At 43.7% G+C, this 19608-nt stretch overlaps 1 protein-coding gene across 6 annotated transcripts in view; it reads right to left on the bottom strand.

The window, feature by feature from the left end:
* The window catches only part of LOC138296535 (isoaspartyl peptidase/L-asparaginase-like), a 1292011-nt gene that overhangs the window by 254972 nt on the left and 1017431 nt on the right, over positions 1-19608 (bottom strand). Inside the window, exon 7 of one of the 6 annotated variants that reach the window (XM_069235754.1) lies at positions 564-920. The exons of the other annotated variants lie outside the window; for them this stretch is intronic. Coding sequence (XP_069091855.1) covers positions 787-920 — 134 coding nt within the window. The 3' untranslated portion in view covers positions 564-786. Of the gene's footprint in view, positions 1-563; positions 921-19608 lie in introns of those variants that run through there. 6 annotated transcript variants of the gene reach the window in all.

The following is a 19608-nucleotide window of genomic DNA, read 5'->3' on the forward strand; positions in this document are numbered from 1 at the left end:
AAATTAGCAAGTTCTGGGGAAATGTTTTACACATGATAACTCTAGTGAAAAACATGTACATGCTGATCCGGAAGGTGATTGGAAGCTGCGCATGAAGACTGTGAAGTCACTAATTACTGTGTTTCGCAAATTTGATTGATTAAACTACCTGAGATCTGGGCCCTGGTATTTGGAAAGAGAAAAGAATCTAGATTTGGAAAAACCATATCTCTACAGAAAATTCATCCAAAGACATTTTGTGATGAAAGACAGAGAGGGAAGATTCAATACTGTGGCTCCAGATGTGAAACTGGAACCGAGACGATCTAGAGATCGCAGAAAACATCAGAGGGAATTGTTGGTAAAAGTTATCAGCCTGCTCAATGGCAGCTAGTTTACCATGAAGTCCTTGCTATTTGGAATGTTTTCAGAGAGATGACAAATTAAAAATTAATGGACCATCACAAAAAGTTCCTCACCACAAATGACATAAAGGGGGTGCTTTATGTAGGACTTGGCGCTCACAGCTGTGACATAAATTATTTAACATAGAATATCCAATCCACGGTGCACTTGAGCGGGAAGATAGCACCCCACTTCCCTTGAACTGAAGAGAACTAACAAAAGCTACAAGGCACACGTGTAAAATTAATCAAAGTCCATTCCACAATTGAATCAAGTCCAACGTGTATTTATTGAAGCATCTCTTCAGAAATTATGATGTCCAGTCAGCCAATACGTGTTTCCTCATGCAAAATATTATCGCTTTGACTTCATCAAGGCTACGTATCCAAAAATGTGATGACGTTATGGTGTCATGTAAACTTCATCGTTCCAAATTGTGTAACGTTCTCCCGGTACCAGTCGCAATGTCCTCATGTCTGTACGGGACGTGGTGACCACTTCGTCCTCGGCGTCCGCATAGCTATTACAGAAACAAGCTTGTGGGAAAGAGAGGAGACCATTTTAATGAACATGTTGACAGTCTTCTTCATTTCATGCAGCAGCAAGGAAACCTCTTTGAAATGACTGAGCCTGTGCAACTACACAACTTTGTGACCAAACAATATGTGGATAATGATATAAAGACACATCTACTAGATGTCCTGGGACATGGATCAAAACTATATACAGAACTGAAGCAGGAGAGGTTAGTATTGAAAGAGATAAAGCTGTTTGGCCTAACCATTAAATCTAAACTTCCATGCTTTAATTGCCATAGTAAGAGTTTCGTCCAACCAGCCGCTACAAAACAGGTTGCAAAAACACAACAAGAGCATTGAGAGATGGATGTAGCAAAAGAAAGGGGTGAATTTATCAAGGACATTCTGTTGCATGATCTTCTTCAAACAAACACATAATTTGATGGAGATGCTGCAACCAAACCAGTGTAGCACAAACTCATAGAAGAGCTCAATATAAAACTTTCACCTGAAGAATTTCATTTTGAAAAGGTGTCCTCATTGAAAACGGCTGTGGTTGTGGACTATATGTCATAATTGTGAATGGTCAATATTTCTTCCATGCAAAACTTCAGAGAGGTCATTCAGACTGTTCTACAGATATCAAAGTCAGTGTGCACCTTCCAAGAACTGCATATTGCCTTTGACAGTTATCTTGAACTATCTGTCAAAGAAAGTGAGAGAATCAGATGAATGTATAGAAGTGGAACAATTGACCTTGCCTGTATCAATAAATCAACACCTATACCTGTGCAACTTGAACAATTCAGGTCATCAACCAAGATGAACTTGTAGATGTTAACTCACCAAAACATGGCTGATGCTTCATTGAAATCTGAATTTCGAATTATTGCAAGCAGAGTTGGTGCCTGCAGAGATCTATTCAAAAGGTATTGGCCATATTGTTCAAGAACTGAATTCTGAAGTTCGAATTATTGCAAGCGGAGTTGGTGTCTGCACAGATATATTTTAAAGGTATTGGCGATATTGTTCAAGAACTGAACTCTGAATTTCGAATGATTGCAAGCGGAGTTGGTGCCTGCAGAGATATGTTTAAAAGGTCTGGGCCATATTGTTCAAGAACTTAACAGCAAATTGGAGGAAGCTGATCCTTATGTTGTGCCACATGTTAAGTGGGCTGTTCAAAATGGTTTCAATCTTGTAATTGTACAGTCAAATAACACAGATGTTATCATTGTGCTGCTTAGATTTGTTTCAGTCTTCTTAAGTCAAGGATTGTCAGAGTTATGTAAACGTTATGGAACAGGCGAGAACAGACACAATCCCACTTCATATTCTGTACAAAAAACTTGACCAAGAGGTGACCAGTTTTCTTGTCAAGGCACACATTCTTATGGGTAATGACACTATAAACAAAACTGTTACAAAGCTTGGAGCTTTAACTGCTGAACCTGCGAAGTTTCTAAAGGAAATTGCTGAGGCAGAAGAAGAATGTGAGTTTAAAGATATAGAAAAATACTTTGTGTGTATGTGGAAAACAAGTTCTGACTGTCACACATTTGACGATCTTTGGTACAGTGAGTTCAAGAGATCGGTACCGCTAAGTGACCTTCCACAAACATATTCTGTGCATGGACACATTTAAGGAGTGTTCTAATTGATCAGATGTGTAAATGTTTTGGATCATACATATGTAGAGAAATATCTGTGTGAATTTGGTTGGGAAGATATTGATGAGATGCTAAAGCCTATGAAATTTCTAAAACCTCTACCCACATAATTTACACGTACATGTACTTGCCAAACTTGTGCTACTTTTAGCTAGGTTCGTGCTATACTAATACCACACACATACAGAGTATAGCAAAATGTAACGTGTCCTGTGGAGACCCATTGCTGCAGCTGCAGGGCAACATGGTACCAGGGCGAGGCCAGCGACTGGGAGATGCTAGAAGATGGTGAAACAAATCAAACACACATCTGTCCATGCCATTTCATACCTGGGCTAGGTAAGGCTCTGGGCTGTGAACTGTTTTCAAAAGTATATGTCCCTGCACCATAGGTTTCATCATCTCTGCATTTTCCCTGGTTAACGAAACACACTCTATAAACAAGTCTTTCACCCTTCTCAAGTCTAAAAAAGAAAGTGAGTAGGGTTTTAAAGATATGTCTGTTCAACCTAGATTGACAAAGGCTGCCTTCACATAGGCGATCAAGGCAATTCTGTTTGCTTGGTCAAGGGACAGACAGTCTGAGAGAACCTGTCTGTTCAGCTTGAGTCCCTCACTGGTCCAGATCTTGATCCAGCACATCAAATGTCTGAGGGCGACTATGTAAGCTAAATATCTTAATTCAAGCTCCTCATGAATGGAGAAGGCTGGGTTGCATTTAGGGACCTGCATCAACGGTCCTAGAAATTGATTTTTGGTGGTCTCAAAGTCTTCACATACCCCCACACCTCGCTGCCATACAGGACATGCAAGAGATGTTTGTCCTGCTAGATCTTGAGTAAAATATATTGCTCCCAAGAACCCAACCTGCTTGCAAAGCTGGCCGCTGCCCCCATGGCCTTAACAAACTCACATCTCCTCCCATTGTTCAGGGGCTTCCAGTTTTTGTTCATATTAAATAACACCCCTAAATAGGGAAAGACTAAGGGCCATATGTATGAAGAAATGGCCTTGCGAATCGCAAATAGCGATTTTTAAGAAATCGCTATTTCCGAGTCGCAATAGGCCATGTACCATAATTGTGAATCGGAATTAGCGATTTCTTAAAAATCGCAATTTGTGGTTTGCGAGACCCATTTACCAAATCGCAATTTGCATTTTCGCAAATTGCGATTCGGTAATTGAAAATCACAAATTGCGAGAAATTTTGAGAAAGCACACCTGGAGAAGCCTGATGACGTCACAAGAAGGAAGTGAGTCATCCCAGGCAGTTTCAGGTGCCACACCCAAAGCAGCATCCAGAGAGAGCACCCCAGCCACACTGAGCAACACTCTGAAGGAGGCAGCACACCTGAGCAAGGATGGACACCTCAGCCCAAGGAAAGGAGAAGGGAGAGAGAAAGACGAAGCTCAAATTCAGCGAGCAGGAGCTTGAGGTGCTGACAGAGGAGGTGGTCAGGAGCCATGACCGACTTTTTGGTAAAAGCTCACTCCAGGTGCCGGAGAGTGAGAAAAGGAAACTCTGGGCAGATATTCAATCCAAAATCTGCCTCATTGGAGTGGCACAGCGCTCTGTCGATGAGATTAAGAAGAGGTGGTATGACCTGCGGTCCCGTGCAAAGGAGAGGGTGGCTAGAAGACTGCATGAGGCCAGGGGCACAAGATGCGGTCCACCCACAGAGGCTTCATCCACCCCATTAGAGGACCTAGTGGAGTCGATACTCCTCCCTGAAGCTGTGACTGGGGTCACAGAGATAGACACCTCCGGCACACCAAGTACCAGCCAAGGTAAGTGCAATATTGAATTGTAACCCCATTTGTGTAGGCACAAAAGCCCCTTAGGAATTAGCAAGTAATGTAAAACATTGTGAGAAGTAGTCCATTCCACATCTTAGAAGCAGCACAACAATGCATTATGGGAGTGGTAGTCCACAACCCAGAGCTGAAAGTAGCACGTACAATGTAATTAAGTAGAGCAACACCCAGAGGAACACAACACCCACAACACAGTGAAGAGAAGTACCTGTACCTTTATTACCATTGTGTGCCCTTACTTGCAACAAACATTACTGACATGCTGCATATTGTCGTTGCAGGTGGGCCAGGCCCAGCAGCCACAGCATCAGCCAGCTTAGGCGAGACTGACACCCATCTAGCCTCTGATTCTAACACAAGTGGGTCTCTCACCATTGCGCCAGTCCGACGCAGGCCCAGGGCACTGCCACTGCCAGAGCTCAGCCAAGACACAGATGAGCAGCAGGAAGGGCCAATTACACCATCCCCAACTGGCAGGCGCACCCAGATGCAGGAGGCCAGTTGTCAGCAGGCCACAGCACCCCCAGGATGGTGACAAATGCCGGTGCACAGCAGAATGAGGCAGGTGAGGGTCCCTCCTTCTTTGGTGGGCTGGAAGCTGCTATGTTGCAGCAGCAGCGCCTACAAAACAAAAGGATCCTTGGTTTACAAAAAAATATGCAGAAACATAACACCAACATGGGGGGCCTGCATCGCCAGCTTGAGTGCCTGAATGCTAATATAAAACTGCTGCATGAGGGACAGGTGCAGGCATCACAGGACACAAGAGAGCTCACTTGTGCTGTGCGTGAACTATGCCAGGAGCTGCGCCATGAGAGGGTGAGCCACTGCAGACAGGAGCGCAGATTCATGAACATGTTCGGGGGCTTCTGTCGCTCTGTGAACAGGGTGGCTACTGCAACCTCACTCATTGCACGTTGTGCAGTGGCTGCACAGGTGGAGGCAGCACACAGCAGCAGGGATGTGGCTAACGGACTGGTACAAATCACTAATGTGATCGATAACATCATAGGACAGAGGTCAGCCACACCTAGTGAGCTTGCACTGGGGGACACAGAGGACACTTCCAGCCTCAGCAGTCTAGCTGTACCCGCAATGGACACCAGATGGCGCAGTGCCAGGCACAGCACTGCCACTGAGGCGGACAATCGAGGTGCCAGTGAGGTAACTGGGCACCCGAGTGGTGTGCGTGGCCGCAAAAAATAACTGTAGCGACCAGAGGGGTAATGTGTTCACTATGACGTAATAGTGCATTACTCTGAACTTCTATTGTCTCTAGTTTTTACATATTTTTTTTTGTTATTCGTTGAATGAACATTACCTGACATTAAGGTAATAAATTTAATTCACTACAGGTACAGTTGTCAGTGCATTTGTGTTATTCATACTTACATCTGAAATGGTTGTGTGTGATGTCAGCAGGCCTTTGCCTTCGCTCTGCTGCACTGGTCCTGTCTGCTGGCTGTAGGGGTGGTATGGGATCATCATCCTCATCAGATTCAGTTTCACATATTTCTACAGGTATGCCCCTGGTGGTAGCTATATTGTGCAAGATTGCAGAAGTAGCCACTATTCTACATGTGGTCTCTGGGCTGTACTGTAGTGCCCCTCCACTTTTGTGGAGGCACTGGAACCGAATCTTCAGCAGTCCAAAGGTGCGCTCCACCACGTTGCGGGTCGCCCTGTGTGCTGCATTGTATCTCCATTCAGCAGGTGTTGCAGGATTGAGGTAGGGCGTCATCATGTAGGTGCGCACTGCGTAGGCACTGTCTCCTGGAAGGGACAGAGGGTATGATGAGTAACTGAGCCATCTGACATCAGCACGCCATCAATGCGCCATTGTATAGTGGGACAATACCTAGTAGGTATCCTTCTCCAAACTCCCCAGCTAGCAGTCTTATGTGAATGCCGCTATGGCAAAAGATGTACGAATCATGTGTGCTCCCTGGGTACCTGGCCACGAGATCAGTTATGATGTAGGAAGCATTGCAAATCACCTGTATATTCATTGAATGTTGGTATTTCCGGTTGCGGTACACATATTCTGTGTCTGATTGTGGACAGATTGCAACATGTGTCACATCTATGGCACCTAGGACGTGGGGGAACTGTGCTATCTGGTAAAAATCTATTTTTGTATGCTGTATTTCCTGTGGGGGAATCTGATGTACTGGTGTAGTTTGCTCAGCATGGCGTTGATAAATGCATTGAAAAATCTAGAGAGGGTACTCTGTGAGACCCCTCCAGCTGCTGCTACGACCCCTTGATAGCTCCCTGAGGCGAGTAGGTGGAGGGAGCATAAAACCTGCACATGGGTGGGTATGCTGTGAGTCCTTAGTGTTCTGCGCTGCAGTATGGGTTGTAGCTCAGCTATCAGATCAAGTATCATGGCTGAGTTCAACCTATACCTCTCATATATTTCCTCCTCTGTCAGGTTAAAAAGTGTAATGCGCACTCTGAAAATGCGCTCCTGTCTCCTCCTCCCTCTCCTCAAACCTGCCAAGATCCTCATCCACCTCGCCATGACGTAGAGTGCAGCCATTGTGGAAAAGAGTCTAAGGCATTCTGCGCTTCTTTATATAGGTTGCACATGGTTGCCACCTGGTTTCACTTAGTGGTATTTTGCACGTGCAAAATGCCATTCTGCGAAAAATCGCAATTTGCGATTTTTTGATGCATCTATTTGCGACTTGGGTTTTGCGACTCGAAATTTTGCCTTGCAATTTTCTACTGGAAATACCGAATCGCAAAATGCGACTCGCAAAACCAGGTCGCAACGCAAAAATTTTTAATTTTTGCGATTTCTTATTTTTGGTCTGCGAATGCCTTTCAGGCATCGCAGACCACATTTTTGAACTCGCAAACGGATGATTTTTGCGATTCGCACCGTTTGCGAGTGCAAAAAAGTTTCATACATCTGGCCCTAAGATTTTAGCCAGGATGTGAATAGTCACCTTAAATCTCTTAAAGCTGGTAGACTGAGGGCCAACTACCATGATATATAATTTTGTAAAATTTACTGTCAAATACAGACTACCCATAAAGGAAACAAACTTGTCCTATAGTAGCTGCAGCTCCACAGCAGTGTGGGTCATGAGGACCTCACCAATGGCAAATAATAATACCAGTGGCAAATCTCATTCCTACCCTCAGACAATAGAGAAGTGCTTGCTCAAAACCATGATCGGGTTACTGTAGTATACTTATCCATAATCTAGTATGAATTCAAATATTGATTGGGTGTCTACCTGCCAGGCCTAAAGCCATATTGAACCTCAGAATAGCTCATTAGCATCAATCCACAACATCAGCCTATTTAAAGCTACCCTCCCCAAACTCTTGACTACAGCATCAATCAATGAGATACAGTGGTAACTCTCAGGGTTGTCCTTGTCCCCCTTCTTAAAAACCTGTATGATCACCACCATAGACCATGAGAGCAGTGTCCCTGCCTGAGCAGCAGCAATCAAGACTAGAGTCAAAACTGGGCTTCAGACCTTAACGTTATGCATAAATAAATAAGTCAGCGGGGATCCCAGTGGTCTTATTACACAATAGTGCACTAATGTCCTGGGAGTCTTCACCTAATGTGAAAACCACCCTACCCCTGTTATTTACAGCTTCTGCCTGTCCACCCCAGCTCAGTCGCACCCATAATTATATATCCCTTCAAAGTGGTCAATTCATTGTTGCTCTAAGATATGGTGGCTTATTATCGGACCAGTTCCCTCCACGAAACAAGGCCTGTTTATCATCGTCCAAAAAAGAGAGCTATCTCTAAGTTCACAAGGCTGGACAAAAGGCCACCAGATCCATATCTCTTGGAACTTGCTTTAGAGCTGCCTTCAGACAAAGGAGGCGTTCGAACAATCAAAATCAAGCCATTTAGGATCCTACAAGTGAGCACTTGCCCCTGGCAGAGTCAATAATGCTAGTCCTTTCTGAGCAATGTCCACAAATGCTTTCAGAACAGCCCTATCTAGGGCACTTGGGTCCAAACAGGTGGCTATCTTCTGCGCACAACATGAAAAAAGGGGTAGATGAAATTTCAATGGCTCCACCAGGGACCATTTGAGTCTCCTACCTTGATCAACAAGAGCAAGCGTCCTTTGCACCTCACCCCATAGTCTAACAGCAGTTACTACATCAATATATAGAAACAGGGTGTTGTGATCACTGAAAGGTCTATGGATGATATCAAAGTTAGAAATAAGCAAGATCATCAAAGTTGATACAAATATAAAATCTATAATGAAACTACAATCTTTCCCTTTGAATGTTGGAAAAATTTGTAGATTGATGGTGATAATTAGATTCTCTAGTACAGAAACAAGGTTGTAGAAGTCTAAAATGGAGTTACGCTCTGACCCTCCTTAGGGTAAACCATATGAAGCCCCTCGTCTAACATATATTTAGACTTAATCAATGTTGGCGCTATCAGGCAATCATATAGGTGACAATTAAAATCCCCATCTAGTGTTATCTCCCTCACGAGACCATGGTCCAACAAGAAATCTATAGCAGAGCATAAACAGTGGAGCCTGGAGACCCTCCCTAACCCGGCCTTTGCATTGTAAAAAATTAACCAATACTGTCAGGGTAAAGCTAGGAATGGATATCTTCAGCCCCTATAGCATGTCCGCGCCCCATTCCAGATCCTTTACAAACCCACATAATTCCACTGCAGCAAAAATATTCACTAGCCCTCCCTGCCACAGAGAGCAGCGCTGGTGAAAAATAGGTCTTGTATCCTTCTAAGAAGAGTTGGGTGCCACATCTGGGTCCCCAAAGAATGACAGACATGTTCAGCCTCATAGAAAAATCCCAGAGGGAGTACATGAATATTAGTTGGTCTGGAAAACCTTGGTGAGTTCAGGGTCGCCAGAACACATACAGAAATAGTAAGTTTGTTGAAATTTACTACCACACAATCCCCTGTCTATCTCCAGCTATCCAGGCTTAACCAGAAAACCCTCCAGACCATGTTGATAGAGTCACAAATCTCTGTGCCAATGTTGAAGTACAGGTTAAGCCAGTGAACCACTTTATTTTTTTAACTCATCAAAGGATGTAAGTGCAGGATTGATCCATAGGGGAACATTCCCCAAATCCACCACATATGGAGTCACTTCCAGAGGCAGGTTAATTGCACCCCTGCTTTGGAGGGGGAGGGGAATGGGCTGCACAAGGGGGGCTGAAAACACCCCTAGATGCTGATTAACCCTGAGGGGCCAAAGGGACACTTATTAAGCTCCTAGTTGGCCTAGGGGCTTCCATTGGAAAAACTGCACTGTTTAAGGGCACACTGGTTCCAAATGATGGAGCTAGTTTAACTACTGTGAGGATACACACGCTGGGGAGCACTGCCTACTCTGAAAAAACGAATGGTTTCATTTTTTCTTTTGTAATGCAACTCGTTTTCCTTTAAGGAAAACGGGCTGCATTAGAAAACAAAAACTGCTTTATTGAAAAAGCAGTCACAGACATGGAGGTCTGCTGTCTCCAGCAGGCCACCATCCCTGTGAGTGCAGGGAATCGCAAGGGGGTTGCAAATTGCGACCCACCTCATTATTATTAATGCGGTGGGTCTCTGCGTCCCCCTTGCGATTCGCAGAAGGTGTCTGAGACACCATTCTGCATACGAATTTGCGAATCGGAAATTGCGAGTCGCACCAACTCGCAATTTCCGATTAGCAAATTCGTATATTGCTACATCTGGCCCTTAGTTACTTACGTTATGGTTGCACCTAAACTGAAGAGCCACTTCATAAGTGTGCATTTTATCCGTGTGTGCATAGATATTCCTGAGGGTACCCCTGAGTGAGTGTGCGTTCGTGTGAGTGACGCTGTTCATGAGCCTTGATCAGATTGGACACCCACTTGTTTTATGTGTGTTTGGATCTGAGTTGGACTTTCACTATGTATGTCATTTCTTAGTGTATAGGTGGCAATCCCTGAGGGTGCTCCTGAGTGTGTGTCAGAGTGGGTGCCACTGTTTGTGAACATGGAACAGAGTTAGACACCGACAGAATGAGTGTGCATGTGGTCCTCCTTTGGAAATGTTTTACCTAAGCATGTCATTCCATCAATGGATATATGCATATTCTTAAGACTAGCCTTGAATTTGGGTCTGAGTGTGTCTGTGAGCTTGGACATAACTGGACACCCATTGTCTAAGTGTGCGCTTGAATGTGAATTGCAGAACCACTACCAAGATGTGCCACTTCTTTCATAGATGTGTGCATACCCCTTTGGGTACTGCTGAGTCTGATTTACTGCTGCTTTCTTTGTGTTTGGACCTAATTTGTGTAAAATGGAGGTTCTGTGACTTAAAATAGAGGGTGATGACCAGGTCACAAAGCCATTGAATAACAAATTGGTGAAGAAACTGCTGCTGCTGCACCATAACTGGTTACCCTTGTTGTTAACCTCTGCTCCGTCTGATTTATCCTATAGCAACAAGATGTCTTACTCCCTGCTTGCACTGCAGGTTCGATATCTCTCCCAAAGAGGTTAGCATATTAGTTTCATAGCATTATTACATTGTTCTAGTGTATCTTAATATTATGTAGTAGTCTCACTTTCCCTGGATTTGTTTTGTCAATTTATGAACTCACATTGTTTGATTTCAATATTGTTTTAGTGTGTGACTCTCGTATCACCTTTGATTTATTAGATTTACGCATGTACAATGGTAAATCTGAATGCACAGGCAGGAGTTCTTTACAGTGGCGACCATCTCAAATATATATATATATATATATATGTATATATATATATATATATATATATATATTTAAAGAAAAGAAACTCCGACTTGCCAGGGATCTATTATGGCGGTCTTGATAAGGGGTCGGATATCCCCTAAAATACTTATGAGTTCACTCGTTCAATCAAACAAGAAATCAAGACACCAAACGGATAGTTACAAAATATATTGAAAAAAAGGAAAAAATGGCATTCCTCCCAACGCGTTTCGGCCGTAGCCTTGAACAAGGCTACGGCCGAAACGCGTTGGGAGGAATGCCATTTTTTCCTTTTTTTCAATATATTTTGTAACTATCTGTTTGGTGTCTTGATTTCTTGTTTGATTGAACGAGTGAACTCATAAATATATATATATATATATATATATATATACAGTATATATATATATATATATATATATATATATATATACATCTGCAGCTCAGACATCATCGCCAAAAGGCAGGGGAGAGCAGTATATACAAGCATAAAGTCAACTAGTGATAACAGAGGTAGCCTTGTTTTGAACAGTTAATGCATTGTGATGTAATGTTTTGTAAAAAGGGTTAGTCTTCAACTCTCCCAATTTGGAGCAGAGTTGGTTCCCAGTGGATAAGATCATATTGTTTCCGATCCTGGGCCCACAGATGCAAAACGTCTGCTGCCTTGTTTTTCTTTTTTATAGTCTTATTGTACAACCTTATGTTGTCATGGTTGCTGGTGTGCAGAGGACCACTAGAGATGGTTAATGATGCAACTGATTTTAAAGATTTTGTGGTGCAGCTATGGAAGCCAATGGAGTTCCATCAGGATGGGGGTAATGCAATCATACTTTTTCAGGCTCTGTACGAGAGGCACTGTGGTGTCTAAGGTGCATTTAAGGAGTGCCAGTATGCAGATTGTGAGTCCATGAAGCAGAGTGCTATGACAAACCAGATGTAGGAGTATGAAAGTTTGAACAGAAGTTCCAAATATGCTTCCTGAAAAAAAGGGTTTGGCTTTTTTAAGTGAAAGAACTGGTACCAGATTGTCTTTGCGTCTTTGATAATGTATTCTTTGTGGGTGAGGTTGGTGTCCAGGACAGATACAAGTGATTTGACATTTGGTAAAAGTCAAGGTTTGAAGCTGTGGTGTGAGAAGGGGACCCACCACAGGTTTATGAATACACCATACTTATCCACACCAACACTTAGGGCCACAATCAAGGTTATAGATGTGTCCCAATGGCAGCAAACGTAGCCTGAGCAGGAGGGTGTTTAATGCATGTGCCAATATACACAAATACCCCACTCATCTATACTAATACTCATGGCCATAATCAGGGATCTGGTGGAGTGCATCAGTGGCAGTAAAAGTAGAGTGAGGAGGAGTGTCCAACATAGGTCAAGGTTTTCACAACGATTCCACTCATCCATGCCAGCACTCACAGCCACAACCAGGTGCCTAGATTAGTGTCCCAGTGCAGCAAAAGTAGAGTGAAGAGAAGGGTGTCCAATGCTAGTCAAGGTTTACTCACACAGGGATTTTGGAGAGAACCCTCATCCCAGAGAAAGTAGAGGGAGGATGAGGGGACCCTGACTTAACAACACTTCTTACTCATTGATACCACCACTCAGAGGATACAAACAGGGACTTGAGGGAGCACCCAGTTTCTGCAAATGTAGAGTGAGGAGGAGTGAACTCACACCAGTCGAGATTTATACACAATCCCCATTTATCCATTGCAACTCTCAGGGCCACAATCAGGGATCTAGGGAAATATCCCAATGGAAATAAACGTAGAGTGAAGGGGAAGGTTTCCAACACAGGTCCAGTTGTATGCACATTACCCTATCACATACCACACTAAGGGGCAATCAGGGTTTTTGGACCTACCTCAATGGCAACCAAAGTGCTGTGTGGCGAACGGTGTCCAATCCAGGTCTGCATATGCATACACACCCTACTCACCCATTTCAGCACTCAGAGACTCAATTAGGGATGTAGGGAAGTGTCCCATTGGCAGCAAATGTAGAGTGAGATGAAGGTTGTCAAATGCATGTCCAGTTTGTGCACATACCACACTCACCCATAGCAGCACTCACAGCATACAAACATGGTTTTGAAGGAGCACACCAATGACAGCAGTAGAAAAGTGAGGAGGAGAGTACTCACACAGGTCAAGGTTTATGCACACACCCCACTTACCTATTTCAAACTTCAGGGCTACAATCATGGATCTAGGGAAGTGTCCAAATGACAGCAAAAGTAGAGTGAGCAAAAGGTGTCCAATGCAGGTCCAGGTTTATGCACACCCCACTGACCCATACTGGGACTCAGAGTGGCACTCAGTGATTTGGAGAAGTGCTCCAGCAGTGGCAACTTTTGATGCAGTGAAGAATATCTAATGCAGAACCAGGTTTACGCACACACCCTACTCCCCCACATTAACAGTCAGGGATTTGGGGCAGTGCTCCAACAGCAGCAAAAGTAGATTGTTAAGAGGAACTGTTGCAAGCCAAGTATTAGGCACACACACTGTTCACCTACATTAAAACCCAGTGCCACAATCAGAGATTTGGAGGAATGATCCAGTGGTAGCAAAAGTAGGGTGAACTGGGAGTGTCCAATTCAGATCATGGTAAATGCACACACCCCACTCACTTGTTTCAGAACTCAGGTTGAAATTCTGGAATATGGGGGAGCACCCCAAGAGTAGCTAAATTAGAGTGCGGCAAACAGTGTTGAAATCAGGCTCTGTACTATGTACACATCCGACCCACCAGTACAAGCTCTCAGGGACCACAAACGGGGATTTGGGAGAGTAGAGTGCAGCTCACTGTGTTTTACCCAGGTTTGGCTCTACACACACTACTCTCATTGAAGGATTTGCGGTAGTTCCCCAATGACTGCAAACCTAGAGTGAGATGTGCAGTTTTATGCATATACTGCCTCACCCATAGCTAGACTCATGGTGTACAAACATCAATTTGAGGGACCATCCCAAGGCCAGCAAATGTAAAGTGAGGAGGAGAGTAGTCAGAGAGATCCAGGCTGATGCACACACCCCACTAAACCATTTGAACCCCCAGTGACACAATCAGGGATCTGGTGAAGTGTCCCAATAATAGCAAACATAGGCCCTAATTCCGACCCTGGCGGTCATAGACCGCCAGGGCCGCGGGTGACGGAAGCACCGCCAACAGGCTGGCGGTGCTTCCTTGCCCATTCTGACCGCGGCGGTAAAGCCGCGGTCAGAAAACCGGGTCCGGCGTTTTCCCACCGGATTTCCCCCGGCTGGGCCGCCATGGGGATTCTGACCCCCTTACTGCCAGCCTGTTTCTGGCGGTTTTTACCGCCAGGAACAGGATGGCAGGAACGGGTGTCCTGGGGCCCCTGGGGGCCCCTGCACTGCCCATGCCAATGGCATGGGCAGTGCAGGGGCCCCCTAACAGGGCCCCAGCATGCTTTTCACTGTCTGCCTAGCAGACAGTGAAACGCGCGACGGGTGCAACTTCACCCGTCGCACACCTGCAACACCTTAGGCAGCGCCCGCCGGCCCAGCGGGAAAGTTGGAATGGCCCCAGCGGTCTTTTGACCGCGGGGCGGCCAAATGGCGGTTCCCTCCAGGCGGGCGGCAACCGCCGCCCGCCGGGGTCAGAATGACCCCCATAGAGTCAAATGGAAGATGTCCAAAATACGTCCAGGTTTATGTACATAGCCCCCTGACCCAAACCAACACTCAGAATCGCACTCAGAGATTTGGCTCAATGATCCAACAGCAGCAAAAGTGCATTGCAGAAAAGGGTATCCAAAGCTGGCCCACGTTACTCACCCACATCAACTGTTAGGAGTTGAATCATGGATTTGGGACAATGCTCCAAAATCAGCAATACTAGATTGAGGTGAAGGGTATCCAACATATGCCCACATTTAGGCACACACCCTACTTACATGAACACACATGGCCACAATCAGGTCTTTGGGGTAGTGATTCAACATCAGCAAACTTGGATTGTGCTGAAGGCTGTCCAGTGAAGGCCCAGGTTCATGCACACACCATACTCACCCATGTCAACTCTCAAGGACAAAATCTGAGATTTAAGGGAGTGTTCCATGAGCAGCAAAAGTAGATTGTGGCAAAGAGTATCCAATGCAAGTCCACGTTTATGCACATACCCTACATACCTGCACCAACACTCAGAGTCACAATCAGAGATTTGGGAGAGTGATCCAGTGGCAACAAAAGTAGAGTGAATTGGGAGTGTCTGATTCAGGTCTCGGTTTATGTGCATACCTCATTCACCCGTTTTCGAACTTAGGGCCAAAATCAGGGATTTGGGGGTTCATCCCAAATGCAGCCAAAGTAGAGTGTGGCAGACAGTGTCCAAATCAGGTTCAGGTTTAAGCACCTACCTCACCCACCAATACCAGCACTCAGGGACCGCATTAAGGGAATTAGGGGAGCACCTCAGTGGCAGCCAAAGCAGAGTGCGGCTAACTGTGTCTAACCTAGGTCCAGGTCAACACATACACCCCAATAATCTGTAACAACACTCAGAACACCAATCAAGGATTTGCAGGCATGCCCCAATGACAGCAAATATATAGTGAGATGGAGAGTGTCCAACAGATATCCAGTTTTATGACACTTCCCACTCACCGATATCTGCACTCAGGGCATAAAAAGAGGAATTTAGTGGAGCTGCCCCAATGCCAACAAAAGTAGAGTGAGGAGGAGGAGAGGACTCACACAGGTCCAGGCTTATGTACAATCCCCACTCACCATTTGAAACCTCATGTCTAGGTTTTACACACACACCCCTCTCACCTATTCCATCACTCAGAGCCACATTTAGGGATTTGGGTCAGTGTGCCAACAGCAGCAAAAGAGGATTGCATTGAAGGGTATCCAACACAGGCTTTATGTACACACCCTGCTCACCCACATCACCTCTCAGGAGTACAATCAGGGATATGGGGCAGTGCTCCAACAGCAGCAAAAGTAGAAAAGTAGATTGTGGTGGAGGGTATCCAATCCGTGTAGATGCACACACCCTACTCACCACCTAGTACAAGACTTAGGGCCACAATCAGGGATTTGGGGGATTGGTCTGATGATAGCAAAAGTAGAGTGATTCAGGAGTGTCCAATTCAGGTTGGAGTTTATGCACACATCGGACTCACCTGTTTCAGCACTAAGGGACAAAATCAGGGACTTGGGGAAGTGCCCCAATGGTAGCCAAAAGTGGAGTGTGTTGAACAGTGTCCAAATCAGGTGGGGGTCTACAAACACAACCCACCCACCAGTACCAGCTCTGAAAGCCCAAAAACAGGGATTTGGGGGAGCACCCCAATGCCAGCAAAAGTAGAGGGATGGGGGGGACCCACACAGCTCCAGGTTTGTACATACCCCTCTCACTAATGCGAACATTCAGGGCCACAACTAGGTATCTAGAGAAGTGTCCCAACAGCAGCAAATGGAGAGTAAAGAGAAGGGTGTCCAATGCAGATCCATGGTTACACTCTAATACCCCACTCACCAGTACTAGGCCTCATAGCCACAACTATTATTCTACCCACTAATACTAGCACTCAGAGCCCAAAAAACAAAGATGTGTGTCAGTGCCCCAGCAAAAGCAAACATACAAATGCAGTGGATGGTTTCTCATGAAGACCCAACATTCTGTGACCAACACACTCACCTAATTATTTGTTAAAAGGGTTCTCAAATATAACTCTGCCATTAACAGCATCTTTGTTTTCAGTCAAAGGAAAGTGATGGCATTAGTTGACTTTTATCATTTCATAAACTATTTTTGAACAAAAGAAAAAAAACTAACACTGTTTAGTGAAATAATCCATAATAAAATATGTTCATATAAGCATTTGCTACACTAAATGTAGACATGTAATGGTTCAGTTAAGTGACCTATTGAAGTGATATGATTTTAACATTCTTCAAAATCTTGGTTAATTTGTGGAGTGTATTACACTTAAGCTGAAAGGCTTCGTATAAGGGCTATGTATGTCTGTTTTGCACACATGCTACATGAGGTAGGTAAAATGTAAAATGTAAAAAATCAAATCAATAGCCTCAGTCTAAACCAACCACAAATTGTGAAGGTGTCTTAAGGATATTAAGAACTGAACAATCACCAAATCAAGAGCATTTGAACAATGTCAAAGATTTGGTGGCACCCTAATTGCGGTGAAAATATAACCTGACAGACAGACTTATGCACAGGGACAAGCAAGCACACATTGCAAGTCACCCTGAGACATACTAAGAAGTTCTTTGAAGCAAACAAGCCTGCTATTTTCACTGTTTTGATCTCACCCTGATTGACTACATAAGAACACTCATGAGGAGAGGCTCTCACTAAGGGACAGAGAGCACAAAGTTTCACTCTCCTCATACTCCGAGATGTATTTACCATGGATTGCACCTATGCTCACCAACAGATTTTAATTAATACATTTTTTAATTTTGTTAAGAGTTATTTACTAAAAAAAGAATAAAATATTGAAAGACATTGAAAAGGACTCAAAGCATTAACACAAAAACTTTAGAGAAGATATATCAGGTATAGTAGACCACGCAAGTAGGTGTTTCACCCATTATCCATCTCCACAAAGCATTTGTGGAGGCCATGAAAAAAATCAATCAATAAATGAATAAATAAATACATACATGAATAAACACATATTTATTTCAAATAAATTATCTTATAGAAATACAGGTTACAAGTGCATTTTAGAATTATTAAAAGAGACACATTGAGTAGAAACAGAACAGTAAATATGGTAGCAGTATCAATGACAAAGTAATTCCACTACTTATGGTATCAAATAACACCTGCACTCCTCACCCAGTGCATCCATCAGCCATTGGCCAATGCTTGTGAGAGTTTCAGGATTAGCTCGGCTGCTCATGAAGAGCTTCTTGAGTAGCCTGAGGCTGTTTTTACATCTGAAGATGAAGGAGAAGAGTATTTGTGTAGTTCTTAGCTGATATATCTATTAATGAAATTAGCCTGTAGTTTCCAAGATAAAAGATACACAAATGGTGGTTATGCCCTAATGTTCGCACATCCCATGTGAAAGACAATTAGGGCAAGGAAAGTCCAGCCACATACAAAACAGTTATAAGTGGAGCTAGTCCCTGAAGGTTGTCCTCATTTGGTACCAACACCCAATCACCAAGGGTGAGAAAATCCATCCTGAGATAGGATCCCAGTTCGGTTGAATGGATAAAAGAGGTACTGAGGCACACAGAGAAGTGCTTTTTAATGTTCAGAGGAACCATCATAAGTAAGCACTACAGACGTTTACTAGTTTGTAAAGTTCTTGGCTTTATTCGTCCATTGTCCTCAATACATCAGTACAGTATACTCTTCAGAAGGTAGCCACCATGTATTTCGTCAACAGGACTTTTTCAAGGGTGCGAGAATCATAAATATGGAAACCAATTACATACTGTATGATGTCCACGTCAAAAACCACGTTAAAAAAAATAGAAGATGTGTGGAAAGGAATATCCAAGAAGAAAAAAACACCCATGCGGAAAGAGAGATACAAATGAGGTATGCCATAAGATAATAAGGTGACCATGAACTGTCCTCTTGATAAAATGAGGAGAACAAACCACTGAAAAAAATAAAGGTTTCTTTGTGAAACAAGAGGTGTTATAAGAATCAAAAAATGTATTGCATAAATGAGAACATGATTAACAGCCAAACACCATGTGGGTGCACTGAGAAAATAAATCGTGTGAACATGAAATGTGACCAAAAAAGTATAAGAACCGTATAGTGCTGTAATCCAGGTGGTTGTAACAAACAAAACACATATAAGTACCTAATAGTAAGATGTATGTCATACAAATACATCTAACTACATAATGAGAGATGATGTCAATATTAAAAGAACTGGGGAAGTACTGACAACCGAAAAAAGGGAAATCACTAGTCAACTGGCTACTAGTGTGAAGCACACATAGACATTATCCCTATTCTTCACGTCAGTAATGTCCAAAACTGCACTGGGTTTTGGTCCTAATGGTTTAAGTCATGTAGAAATCCAGTTGAAAGCTAAACGCACCTGAAGGATCCGTGAGTTCTTATCGCTCCCGGCATCATGAAAAGTAAACAGCAAAAGACAACTGAAAAGTCGTATTGTTACTAAAAACAAGATGCCAGATGAAAAGGTTTGGATAGACTGCCCATAGCAGTTAAAAACACTAGTTATTGAGAGTGCCCGTAAACCGGGTGATAACTGTAACAAGATGATGTGAAAATGTGTCCGACATGTATACTTATTAGATAGAAGTGTACCCCACATACCTCACTGAAACTTGAAGAGGAAAATGTAGGAAAGATCAAATGAATATGTAAGTGTGCATTTTTCAAAAATCATAAAGAAGTCAAATCATAAGTAAATGTTACATGGCGAAGTAAACAGTACAAGTTGTATGGAAATCGTTAGGGTTGGAA

The sequence above is a fragment of the Pleurodeles waltl genome, chromosome 5 (assembly GCF_031143425.1).
Source record: "Pleurodeles waltl isolate 20211129_DDA chromosome 5, aPleWal1.hap1.20221129, whole genome shotgun sequence".
NCBI classification, from domain to species: domain Eukaryota; kingdom Metazoa; phylum Chordata; class Amphibia; order Caudata; family Salamandridae; genus Pleurodeles; species Pleurodeles waltl.